Genomic DNA, 13,908 nt, shown 5'->3' with positions numbered 1-13,908 from the left:
TCATATCCATTTTAATACCTAATTATTCTGTCTTTAGGAATAAAATTCAAAAGGCAGAAGTCCTCATTCCATGACATTGCTCCAAGCTATCTATCCTAATTTTTCTTAACCACTGGCTTTGTAGTTCCACTTATTCTTTCCTCACAGAAGTCTTCATACGGCTGGCCACCACCCAGGTATGATATCATGATCACTCTTACCAAATGGAGGGAGATGAGACACCATTCGTAATCACATTCTCTGATGATACGATTAGATCTGAGATGACCCTTGCCTCTACTACATGCTACCAAAGACAGTTATCCCTTGAGAAAAAATTAGTTATTACCAGATGCTATTTTTTCATTCAGTCTGTATTATCATGATTAAAATAATCTATAATGACCCTTCTTTCTTTACTATCCCGGTTTGTCTCTGCATTTGGTTTCTACCCTTATTATCTGGCCTATATCAACAACCAGCTAAACAGGATACTAACATTTATTAGACACACACACACATATATTCACAAGAATAAATAATTTTATTACTGTAAATATTTCAATCAGAAACTAACTGTCATCATCATAAGGTAAAGCTAGAACAAGGAATGTTAACCCTATTTATAGTTGAGCCACATAGCGGAACGCCATCTAGCATGTAATCAATACTGTAACCACCCGCTAGCTGGCATTCCGGGATGTGGCTCAACTCTATAAATAGGCTTAACATTCCTTATTCTAGCTTCACCTTGTGATTATGCTGATCACCGATTAGTTTCTGGTTGAAATATTTGCAGTAACAAAATTATTACATTCTTGTGAATACATGTATTTAATAAACAACCAACTAAAACTAAATTTCCAATGTACCTCTACTTCACACTATACTGCTTCAAAACCACTACTACTATTTCCTTCTTGCATCTCAACCTTATATGGATGAAATTCCTTGCTATCAGACATCACCCCCCCCCCTTCTTATTCTCCTTATCTCCTCATGTATCATCATTATTTTTGATCCTTGCATTGAGAAATAAACATAGCAATTCATTTGATAAAGAGCCAAGAGGTGCTAAAAATGAATTGCTATTAATAGCAATTCATTTTTAGGTCTATAACCAGTCCCATCCATGCCACCTCTTGTCTGTCACCACTTACCCCATATCCTCTCAGCTTACTATTGATTTCAACATTCACAGTACTTATGCCATATTATCCTTTTTGCCCTTGCTCTCTCGTTTCCCTATCCATCTTACTGTTCCCCTCACTGTCATCTCACACACTACTGTTTCTTCATTTACAAGCATTTCAGCCTCACCTGGTGAAATCACTTTATCTTTCAAATCATCTCTTATTTCCTCTGATTCCTTTGCCATAAAAGGCAGCATGGGATATTGAAAACTGTTGAACATTTATGCTTAATAGTATGAATATAATATCAAAAGAACAAAATAAATCAAATTATTTATTAATCTCTCCTTAAACTCATTTCACTCACAACCATAGAGGTGGTTGTGAGTGATTCACTTTGAATCAATCGCAACCACCTCTGCCAATGCATTCCACCCGTTCTCCACCCTCCAAGCAAAAAATCTAGTCTTAACACCCTTATTAACCACACTCTTACACAATTTCCAAGAGCCTTTGCTCTCTCTTCTTCCCTCCTTCACTGTACTGAAAAAAAAAAGTCGTCAGCGTTAACTTGTAAAACTAACTAATAACTTATATGCTTCTATCATATCTCCTCTCTTATGTCTATCAGCTAGTTTTTGGGGTTCACAGACCTTAAGTCTATTCTAATAGGAATTACACAGACCTGACACAATCTTTGTCACTCAAAAAAAAAAAAAAAAAAAAAAAAAAAATACAAAGACAACTTCTCATGCACCACCAACATCTGTCCTCTCAGAATGCTCATGAATCCTCTCCACCACTTCATCAAGGAATCCAGGCAACCAGATTTGTGTGCAGTAGCTGAGATGTGGCCTTGTTAATTCCTTATAAAGCAGAACTATAACCTCTTATTCCTGCCTGCTTGTCACTGTTCTTCAACAACCATGTAATTTGATGCTGTTTTGGCCAACTTTGCAATATGCCCTCTAAACTTCAGTTCTCTGTCCACAGTCATCCCCAAGTCCCTGGCCTCCTCAATTTCTTGCAGTTTACTTCCATCAATATACAGGGTGGCCATAAAATAACTTTCCCTCTTTGGAGGCATCTGTAGCTAAAGCCAATAAATGGAATGAGACCAAATATTATATTGAGACTTTTGAAGGCATGGGCAGATGATTTCTGCGAAAAAAATATTTAATAACAAAAGTCACCGATAGGGGAAATTTTGGCGCTGGTGGAGGAAAACAAGCGGATAATTACATTAAAGGCAGATAAAATGGAATAATAACATTTCGACAGTGTAAGCGACAGCTGCATCACTCATTCCAGCTGGATATGTGGTGCGTTACAATGATAATAAGAATAATAATAAACTAAAACAACAACTTGCGAGAGACAGAAATTAATGTAGTGACTCACAGGAAATAATGTTTTATTCTTCAGAATCAGGGTCCCCTGGACCACATACACGATTTTCAATGCGCTGATCTTTCTTGTGTACAACAAATTGTATCCAGTGTGCGACATGCTCTACAGCTGAACTTAAGGATTCGGATTGGATGTTCATAACAGCCCATTTTATGTTCTCTTTTAAGACATGCAAGTTGGGAATGCCACCAACATACACAACGGATTTCAAATACCCCACAGCTAAAAGTCATATGGAGTGATGTCCGGGGATCGAGGTAGCCATGCCATCGGAAAGAACTGACTGATAACCCTCTCATTACTGAAATGCTGGCGTAAAAGGCACTGTACTAAACATTCATTGTGTGGTCGTGCTTCATCCTGCATAAAAATCATGGAGTCCAAACATTGTCTTTGCTGCAATGCAGGAATGACAAAATTTTCTGGCATTCGTCAATAAATCTCTCTAGTAATGGAGCAGGTTACAGGACCTGTAGGGATAATACGCTCAAAAAAGTATGGTCCTATTATGAAATCGGCTGTGAAGCCACACCACACGGTTACTTTTGGAGAATGCAGTGGTACTTGCTGGATCGCTTGGGGGATGGTCAGATACTCAAATTCTGCAGTTGTGAGTGTTGGCCGACCCATTCAGATAAAAATTAGCCTCATCATCCCACAATATTCTCCAAGGCCAGTCATTGTCAACCTCCATTTGGGCAAGAAACATTAGCTTGAAGGTCATGTGCTTATCATAATCTGCGGTTGTTAGTGCTTGCACACGACTGAACTTATACGGATAGAAGTGAAGCATTTTCCGTAAGATTTTCCAGACTGTACCATAAGCCATATCAAGTTTGTGAGCTATGGCACGAGCGCTTGGACCAGTACTGTCTCTTCTTGCACTGCTTTCCGTCCTCTGCCAGGTCTAACTCTTAGTGATCCAGTTTCTTCAAACTTCTTAACCATAGCTCTCAGTGCTACAGCTGACATAGGACCTGTACTCAGGTTATGAAGCCTTCTAAATTCCCGAAGGGCCGCTACGGCATTGCACTGTTCAAAGTAAAACAACTTAACAGGTAAAGCACGCTGAGGCAAGGTAGGATGCATATTGAGCACAATTCATCAGTCATTCAAATAACTGCCTGAACATTCCCAATCCCTTTTTAAGTGGAATTGGTGGTGCTGCATAGTAAAATTTGCATAATCCTTTTTACCTGCGTTTACTGCAAATATTTGACTGCTTTTGGCTCTGCCAGCACCAGAATTTCCTCTATTGCTGACTTTTGGTACTAAATCTTTTTTTTTTGCAGAATTCATCTTCCCTTGCCTTCGAAAGTCTCAATATAAAATGTGGTCTCATTCCGTGTATTAGTTTTAGCTACAGATACCTCCAAAGAGGGAAAGTTAATTTATGGCCACCGTGTAGTACACAGCATGTGATCTCATCCACCTGAAGTGCATCGCCTTACAGTTAGCCACATTAAACTGATCACCATTTACCTTTGCTCGTACCTGTACCACCAGCTTATTTAAGTCATCCTGCAAGATTTCTACATCACCTTCATTGAATATGGCTCTTCCCAGTTTTTGCATCATCATCATCAAACAACTGGATATTTCCTGTCAGATTATTTCCTATATCATTAATGTACAAATTAAACAACAGATGACAAAGTACTAAGCCCTGAGATATGCCACTGGTCACCTGTTTTCTCCTGGACCACCACCTAATCCAAATCACCAGCTTCAGATCCATTGTCATTTGCTCTACTGTATGCAACAGAGTTCCATATGGAATTCTGTCAAGTGCCTAACTTCTAGTAGTATCAGTGATTAAGCATTTCCTTTACCTAGAAAGTAAAGGAAATTATAGAAAGTAAGTAAATTACTAAGGTAAGACCTACTGCTTACAAAACAGTGCTACCCCCTTATAGAGTATTATATTTCTATCAACCCAATCCTGAATTCTGATGACTTTTACCAACTTCTCTAATACTTTTACTGCCACTCCTTATGTACTAATTGGCCTGTAATCTTGGAGCCTCCTTTATGCAGTGGGATTATTTTACCCTCTTTTCCACTCTACTGGAGTCTTACCAGAACTGAAGCTTAAATTAAACAGCTTGGGCAGAGGAGGTGCTAATTCTCTTGCACATTTGAATATAACACATGGACTGATATGCCATCTAACCTCATGACCATGTTCGCATTAGGATTCTTCAATATTCTAAGCACTGTATTTCTTCCATCTCTGTTATTCCATCAGCCAATGACATTTGTGGTATTGCATCCAAGATGATTATACCTTTGCAAAATGGTCATTTAGTAACTAAACTATTTTATTTGTTTTTGTTACTTCCCTACCATCAACACTTTTTAAAATCACCTTTACATAGTCATTTTTCCCTTTTACTTGCCACATAGCGAAAGACATCCTTAGGATTTCTTTTGGACTTATCAGCGAGCTTTCTCTCATAATTATCTTTGGCCTTCCTTATCTTACAGGTCACCTTTCTTGCCTGTGCCTTGTACTGCTCATGGGCATGCTAATCATCTTTTTCTTTATACTCCATCCATAACCTTTTCTTTATCTCAGCTCCTGCTTCATAATGCTATTCATTCATCTTACTCCTACTTGATTTATCCTCCTGACTCTGGATATATAGTCTGTTACTGCTTTTTGTAAACACCCTTTGACAACTTCTCACATACCATCATCTGTCCCTCCAAATTCCCTTACCATGGCACTGCTGAAAGCAGACTTCTCAGCTTGTCATAATCATCAGCTTTGTTTTTCCACATATCCCTTCCTAACAGAAAAATTCTGCATGTCTGGCAGTCTCCCAGGTCAAGACCATGTGTTTGCTTTCCCCACGTGGAGACATTGTAGCTATATTAGTTACTGATAAGTTCTCTGATGCTGTGACCAGATCCAACATTCTCGAACCTGCTGTCCTCACTATACTCTATTCAATAAATAATAAAACTGATAAATTATTAATAAAATTATCAATAATAAGTAAAAAAAAACACTATTTTTATTTATTTATTTATTTTTCATATTTCAGGTAATTCACCATGTTGTTGACCATTGGACAGTGGAAAGAAGTTAGCAACAAAGAAAATTTTCTGTGTAGTTTTTAACTACAGTGTCAAGTAGATCATACTATATTGATCTCTTTTTTCTAAATTTTTATAGTTAGAAAACTTACTTTTCACTATGTTCAAAGTACCGACAGTTTGGGAGCCACACAACCCAGACTGTTTACTGGATATATGTGTTAAATATTGCATCCTGAACCCACAGATATTCTGTAGGTATGATCCTGTAAGAAGTGAATATCTTCTTAGAGAAGGAGTGACTCTTCCAGCAGAAATATGTGAACGCATGTTAAAACTGTCCACTGAAGAGCTAGGCCATACTATAGATGACTGTTTTCTCCGATTATTCAGTGATCCTTGTAGCATTAGAATTCATCGAGTGAACCTACGAAATTCTGAAGTGACTGATGATGGAATGGAGATTATAACGCGTCATCAGATTATAGAGCTTGATATTTCACATTGTTCAAAACTGACTGGAAGAACTTTAGATCTTTTGAATAATATGAAATCAGAACTTCTTTCCCTGACTGTTGGTAATACAGTGCAGATTTTCCCCGAAACTCTCTATAGTATAGATAATGAGAAAGAAAGTGAGTTGTTGATTGACTTAAATAGGAGTGTATACAAAGAAAGAGGTTATATATTAAATTCCCCTCGTCTCAGAAAGTTAGTGGTCAATGACTTGGAGGTGCCGCTGGAAAAAGATTACTATCCACTTCTACTGAAACCATTGCAAATGTTGACTCATTTGGATTTATCTTGTTGTTGTCAGCTTGGAAATTTAAGTTATCTAGCAGGTCTGAAAAACCTTTCGTCTCTGGTGCTGTACGGTGTTCCTAGACTTCAGGATGCCATATCATCAATTTTTCAACTAAGGACATTAAGGTAAACTTTAGAATACTATATATGGAAGATCTTTAATATTAAAAAAATTTGAGGAATTACTTTCTCTTATTTTCTAGCAGGATTATTATATATTTTACTATGTGTTACTTTTTATACTTGAGGTACAGTATCAGCATGTCTCTGACATGCTGATACTGTACGGACATAAGGACATTAAGGTAAACTTTAGAATACTATATATGGAAGATCTTTAATATTAAAAAAATTTGAGGAATTACTTTCTCTTATTTTCTAGCAGGATTATTATATATTTTACTATGTGTTACTTTTTATACTTGAGGTACAGTATCAGCATGTCTCTGACTTTTTATAGAATATTGTGATTTGAGTTTTATTGAATTAAAATTAATCATTAAAATTAAGATCTGAGATTTCTTAAAATGCAGCATTTTTCAAATGCTGTTTATCCATTTCTTTATAATAGATGTTATCATTTTAGCATTTTTATTTAATTGCAGTTTTAAAGTTGCAGTATCTCAAATAGTGCAGTTAATGATGCTGAAAATATTAAGTATGAATTGAAACATCACTGAGCAGAGCATTAATGTAACAGGTTTCATTGTAATGTGTTCCAAACAACAATACCACACTCTGTGGCTAGATATTTGAGTACGATAAATATGCGAAGACATTTGAGAATGTTTTTATAATGTTTGGAAATACATCAGCCTTAATTTTGTAACATATTAGTGCTCCTATGGCAGTGAATAACTGTTAATGTAAAATGTAATCTATATAATTGCCTTTCTTATAAAATTATAATAACTTGCATATCAGGTGCTGCTTTGGGATAAGTTAACTTAAATGTGTACTCCTCATTTTATTGCTTTAGAAGTCTTTTCTTTCCATGAAGTTCACCAAATGAAACTGCAGCAGCATTCAGTTCTTCTAAAGGGCAAAACACTTAAAGTACTCTTTAAGTGTCCCATAAGTATTTTTATGAGTTCAGTACTGGCTATGTGCAAGCACTTGCTAACATCTACTGCAAACAAGTAAAGATTGCGACAAGAAGACAGAATGCTCTAGGCATAGCTAACACAGTGCAGTTGACTAGCACCAATAAATCTGACAATGTTATCAAATGTTGCAGCTGTAGACTGGAGTGTTTTTTAAAATGTGATTCCCAATCACAAAGGGTTGGAAGCCTACAATACATTAGTTCCTTGAGTTGACTATGGATTTTTTTTAAATTCAATTTTAATTAATTTTTATAATTTTTTGTATTTTTATTTATTTTTTACATAGTCAGGAATCCCTGCTCTATAGAAACTAAGCATGGAACTTTTTTCAAGCCACCTCAGGTGTCCAATAAGTGGGATGGGACACTGGTCTCACACAAGGCAATGAAATTCATCTCCCACTAAAGACAACCACAAACAATTCCCACAGCTGGATTCAAACTTATGACCTGTTGGTTGGAGAGCAGATATGCTAACTGCTCATCTAACAAGGCCAGCATACCAAAAAAAAGTCTTCTGTACAATTTTTATTGCCATTGGTCACATGCCCACTGTATAAAAATTGATGAACCAGCATATAGATTTCTTGTTAACACCTGAACTAGCCTTTCTTCTGTCCACTGTGCCTCCCTTCAGTAATGCAGTTTCTGATCTTAGGAAAATGCATAAAAAGTTTGGAGCAGCATCTTGTTTCAATCGTTGAAACTTCCACAAAATCAAATCAGTTGAAGCCAAGCTAGAACAGATCCACAGTCAGCACCTTGATGAAATACCACCTGTTGCTGATACCAGCCAGCTCTGTAGCATCATCATATCGATGGTACAGGACAAACAAAAAATACAACATGAATATCCTAAACTTCCACACTGAAAGTGATGAAATGCTGAAGGATGTTGTGCTTATGAGTCTGGCCCAACCTTCCTTTCAGCCAGCATGAATGAAAGCTTTGACTTTACCAACAATCGGGGGGGGGGGGGGGATGACAATGTGGAACATCAACTGCAAAAGAAGTACTAGCGCAGAAATTGAGCACTCCTAATGTAGTATTCAATAGCCATATTAGAAACAAAAGTTTCTAATATTGTTCACTTCACCAGTATGTGGTGTCAGCTCCAACCTCAACAGTGTTCACTTCCATCTCCAGTCCGATAAACCCCACCTGATATTCCTGAGGAAAACTCAATTTCACCGTCTCCAGGTACTACCCATTTTAACTTTCCCAACTACTATCCATTTCAACCACTTTCAGTTGAAGGGTGGTGTTTGTGCAATGTCAGATAACCCTTACAGACACTCTGGTTCTGTAAGGGTTATCTGGTTCTGGAGATACAACTTCTACAGTATACTTACACTCTGGTTCTGTAAGGGTTATCTGGTTCTGGAGATACAACTTCTACAGTATACTTAGAGGGATCACTAGTGATCCCTCTAAGTATACTGTAGAAGTTGTATCTCCCTTAGGTAATTCAGACCACAACTTTGTATTCTCAATGTGCAATGCCCACATAACCATTCCCAACCAAGAGTCGTCTGGCAATATAAGAATACCAGGTGGGATGATTTCTGGTGGATTATTGCCTTGGGCCTTCTGACTTGAACATGTGCACTGAACACATTGTCTAACTAATCCTCTCTGGTATAGAAACATGTATTCCCCATTTCACATTAAATTTCCGTCATGTAAGAAGATGCACCAAGGTTGTACAAATGAAGAATCAAGCATACCACAACTGGTATCATCAAGAACTCTACCTTCCCTCACTGCTTACACCAAAGCAGTGAGGGAAGACAAAAGGCTATACTTTCTGCCCAAGACTGTTTCAAACTGCTACTGCACCTAATTGGGTCTGTTGTGTCATTACCCATGGAAAAAGTTTCTCTTGGCATCATACTTTTCCTCAAATGTATATATAGCTGATTTTGGTAAATATCCTTCAAGCATCCAACACTCAGTGCCTCCTCTGACCTTTCATTAGAAGTGAGCAGATCTCCTCATCACTTCTGATAACCCACCTCTGGAAAAGCACCTTGGAAAACTTTGGCAAATCACAAATGGTTACACTTGATATCTCTAAGACTTTCAACTTGGCAAATTAGCATGTGAGTACAGGTCAAGTAATTATTATGGGGATATCAAGGGTCTATTTAGTAAGCTCATATCATTCGGTCTGTCCCATGATTTCTGCAACTGGGTTACAAGTTTCCTCACTGGACACATATTACGTGTGATGGCAGATGGTTCCGTATCTTTTAGCTGTGCAACTAATGTTAAGCTCCCTTAAGGCTCTGTCCTCCTATGCTCTTTTTGGTATATATCAGTGACCATCTCCAGTTGACCACCAAAACAGTTTTGCTGACAACAGTACACTATTCCTCTTTGTCATTTCACAAAACCTTGCATGACAATTCGTAGAGAAATGCTGCAACCACAAATTATGATATCCAAACTCTACTCTGATCACTTCTGATAACCCACCTCTGGAAAAGCACCTTGGAAAAGTTTGGCAAATCACAAATGGTTGCACTTCATATCTCTAAGCTTTCAACTTGGCAAATTAGCATGTCAGTACAGGTCTGAAAGCACACCCCAACTCAACATCACCAGAGTTAAAGATCGGTACAATCAACATAAGAATCCTGAATGGCAAAGAAATGGAGCTAGCTGAGGAATTAGACAAGAACCAGATTGACATAATAGGGGGGTGACTAAAATAAAAAAAACAAAAACTGGTGAGATCCTTCTGAGCAATAAATACAAAATGTTATATTCAGGAAATGACAATCAAGGAAAAGAAGGAGTAGCCATAGTATTCAACACAAAATACAAGGCTAATCTTCTTGAATGGCAGGCAGTCTCAAGTAGAGTGATGTGAGCAAATATCAGAATGGGGAATTGGACAATGAGACATTTGTGCCTATAGTCCCACAGAAGGTTCTACTAAGATAGAAGTGAAGGAATTTTTTGAGGCTTTAGAAAAAGCAACTGACAGGAAAAAGCAAAAGTTGGTCCTTGTTCTGGGGATCTAAATAGCAGGGTAGGAAATGATTGTCAGACATACAAAAATATATTGGAAAAATTTGGAGAAAAGAGCAAAGCTAATAATAATGGCAAATACCTGTTGGATTTCTGCTCAGCACATGGACTGGTTATTACTAACACCATGTTTCAACATAAAAATGTGCACAAATTCACATGGAGAGAAGAAGCAAGGAATAAGAAAAGTCTCATTGACTATGTTCTTGTTGATAGTGATGTTTTCTCCTATGAAGGACACCAGAGTGTACAGAGGATTTGAAATTGGAAGCGATCACTATTTAGTCTTGAGCAGGATAAAATTGAATTTCACATTGAAAAGAATAACATGTAAGAAAGTTTTAAAGCGAATAAAAGTTGAGCAGCTCTCAGATGTGAACTGTAGACTAAAATACACAAAGATTATTGAAAAAATATGAAAGAGTTTGAAAACAGCAACCAAACCTTGGAGATTCAGTGGCAAGCCTTAAAGAAAACTGATTGATTCAGGCCAGAGAGGCATGTGGTGAGTAGTCTGCAAGGATAGAAATATCAGAACCCATGGTGGACACAGTTAGTTAAAGAGGCAGTGAAGGAAAAGAAGAAAGCATATCAAAAGTTCCTAGCAAATAAGTCAGCTTGAGCTCTTAGAGAATACAGAAACAAATGTAAGAAAGCGAAACACTGTGTAAAACTAGCTAAACAAAAGTCATGAGAGGACTTTGGCAAGAACATAGAAAATAAATATCAAGAAGTGGTAAGATATTCTGGAGATTGTTGAAGAAGCTTAGAAATGGAGGAAACAGTGCTGTAAAAGGAGTTAGAGATGATAAAGGTGACATGAAAACAGGAGAAAAAGATATTCTTGAAGTATGGAGTGATTACTTCGAAAAATTGCTAAATGAAACAAGCAGTGATAGCACAGTGGTAAAAAACACTCAACAGGCATACAATCAGGAATACATATCCATACTTGAAGTAGAAAAAACCATCAAAGGCTTGAAATGTGGAAAGGCAGCAGGAGTAGATGATATTTGACCATAAATGCTGAAGTATGGTGGTATAAATGTCTTACGGTGGCTGCACTGCATAATTCAGAAAGCCTGGACAGAGGGACATATTCCCGATGATTGGAGTAGAGCTCTAATAGTACCCATATATAAAAAGGGAAATAAAATTGAATGTGAGAATTAGAGTATTTCCCTAATGAGTGTTCCTGGTAAGATTTATGCAAGTATACTTGAGAAATGGTTGAGAAGAATTGTGGAAAAAAACTTGGTGAAGAACAAACTGGATTCAGGCCAAATAGAGGCTGTAAGGATCAGATCTTCGCGTTACGACAAATAGTTGAGAAATCATGGGAATATAACAAAGATCTGCATTTAAGTTTTGTTGATCTGGAAAAGGCATATGACAAGGTGCCAAGAGAGAAGCTATTCAATATGCTACAGTTATATGGTGTCAATGGGGCATTATATCAAGCAATACTTAGTTCTTTATTTGAGTTGTAAGTCGGCAGTTAGAATTTAAGGAAGTACAGGAAGATGGTTTAATGTTAAATCTGGTGTGAGACAAGGATGTATATTATCCCCTCTGTTATTCATTATCTATATGGATCACATTATGAAGGAAAGTGGTATTAAACATGATAACAGAATTGGAGATGTTAATGTCAGCTCTTTGCTTTATATGGACGATGTTATACTTCTAAATAAATCTGCTACAAGTTTGCAAGATTCCCTGACTAAATTGAATAACTGTTGTAATAGATATGGTATGAAGGTTAGCATTAAAAAGACAAAGACAATGAAAATAGGTAGAATTGTTGAAAATGTCAACTGTGTTGTGAATGGGCAACCTGTGGAACAAGTAAAACATTTCAGCTACTTAGGCACGATTTTTAGTGAAGATGGTAAATTAAATATGGAAATAGACAACAGAATCAAAAATGCTGGTATGGTAAGAAGTCATTTGAATAAATTCAATTGGAATAAGAGAGAAATTAGTCGAAACACTAAATTAGCTATATACAAGACAGTGTTCAAACAAATTTTAACTTATGGATCTGAGAGCTTGGTCAGAAATAAAACACTTGACCAAAGAACAGACACCGCAGATATGAGAGTCTAGAAACATTAGAGGTGTGAACAGATGGCATCAATGGCAATATCATATTAAAAATGAGGATATTAGGAAAGAACTTAACATTGTCAGCATCCAGGAATGCGTTAGCAGAGCTAATCTCAGGTGGTATGGTCACTTAAACAGAATGGGCGAGGGAAGATTAGCAAAACAAGTGTTCTCTGCCAGGTTGGCAGGAAAACGATCCAGAGGAAGACCAAGATATAGGTGAATTGATATGGTACAAAATGCCTTTAGACGACAGAAATATAAGATCTGATAATGTTGGAGTCTTGACAAGTAACAGACTGATTTGGAGGAAAATTGTAGATAGGTAGTTAGTAATGATGTAAATTTTTCATGTAGTACTATCATATCCTGTACACCCCCTTGAGGGTACATGTCAGGAATTTGATGAAACTGTACTCTGAAGGGGCTCCAATAACCTTGTTGAATTCGGTGCTTTGAAAACACATCTCTGCCTTATTTCCCAAAAAAAGAACCATATTCTTCCAGCGTTACCTATGACAACACCCAAATTTCTAGGTAAGATGAGATTTCTCTCCTTGGAATTACCCTGACATCCAGCCTCTCCTGGCATAAACACCTTACAACTATTGCCTCCTTAACTTCCAAAAAAATTTGCATTCGTCTTTCACTCAAGGCATCACTTTACCTACAAACATCTATTAACCCTGTATAAATCACAACTTTTTGGCATTAATTAGGATATCTTGGCCAAAGTTATAGGCATTAGTGAGACGTGGTTGGCCGAGGATGATATGATCATAGAAATATAATGCAAAGTATATAGTGTCTTCAGAGAGGACAGAACAGAATGGGATGGAGTATGGGGGATGTAAATGATAGTAGAGGAATTAATGCCAAAAAAAAGAAGTACATCAGGAGACAGGAATTCAGAGGATATTCATCTGAGGTTATCTGGTGTGAAATAGAGGCCAACTGGGCTCAATATGTAATTGACTGCTGTTATATTCCATGAATTATACAGGAGAATATAGATAACATGTGCCTGTAGATAACATGCTTGCAAATTAGCATGCGAGTACAGGTCATGTAATTATTATGGGGGATATCAATTATAGGGACATTGGTTTGGAGGAAGAATGGTCACAGGCAGGGAAGGAAATGGAATTTATACAGATACTCAGAGATAATTAGCTGAGGCAACATATAATGGCAGGGACCCAAGGCTCAGAAGTGCTGGATCATTGCATCAGAGAACTTAACAATAACCAATCTAGCTACACCTCCACTTGGAGAAAAGTGATCATGCAG

The 13,908-nt window shown here is 37.2% G+C and overlaps 1 protein-coding gene across 2 annotated transcripts in view; it reads left to right on the top strand.

Annotated features, from left to right (window-relative positions):
* Positions 1-13,908, top strand: part of LOC150095000 (protein zer-1 homolog) — a 289,217-nt gene that overhangs the window by 33,388 nt on the left and 241,921 nt on the right. For both annotated transcript variants that reach the window (XM_090411703.1, XM_090411704.1), the window contains exon 2: positions 5,573-6,494. In XM_090411703.1, the coding sequence (XP_090267829.1) occupies positions 5,725-6,494 (770 nt within the window). In that variant the 5' untranslated portion in view covers positions 5,573-5,724. The remainder of the gene's footprint in view (positions 1-5,572; positions 6,495-13,908) is intronic.

The sequence above is a fragment of the Typopeltis vanoorti genome, chromosome 21 (assembly GCF_054136105.1).
Source record: "Typopeltis vanoorti isolate ZY-2024b chromosome 21, IOZ_Tvanoo_1.0, whole genome shotgun sequence".
Taxonomy (NCBI): Eukaryota; Metazoa; Arthropoda; class Arachnida; order Uropygi; family Thelyphonidae; genus Typopeltis; species Typopeltis vanoorti.
This window is presented reverse-complemented; position numbering and strand designations above follow the sequence as displayed.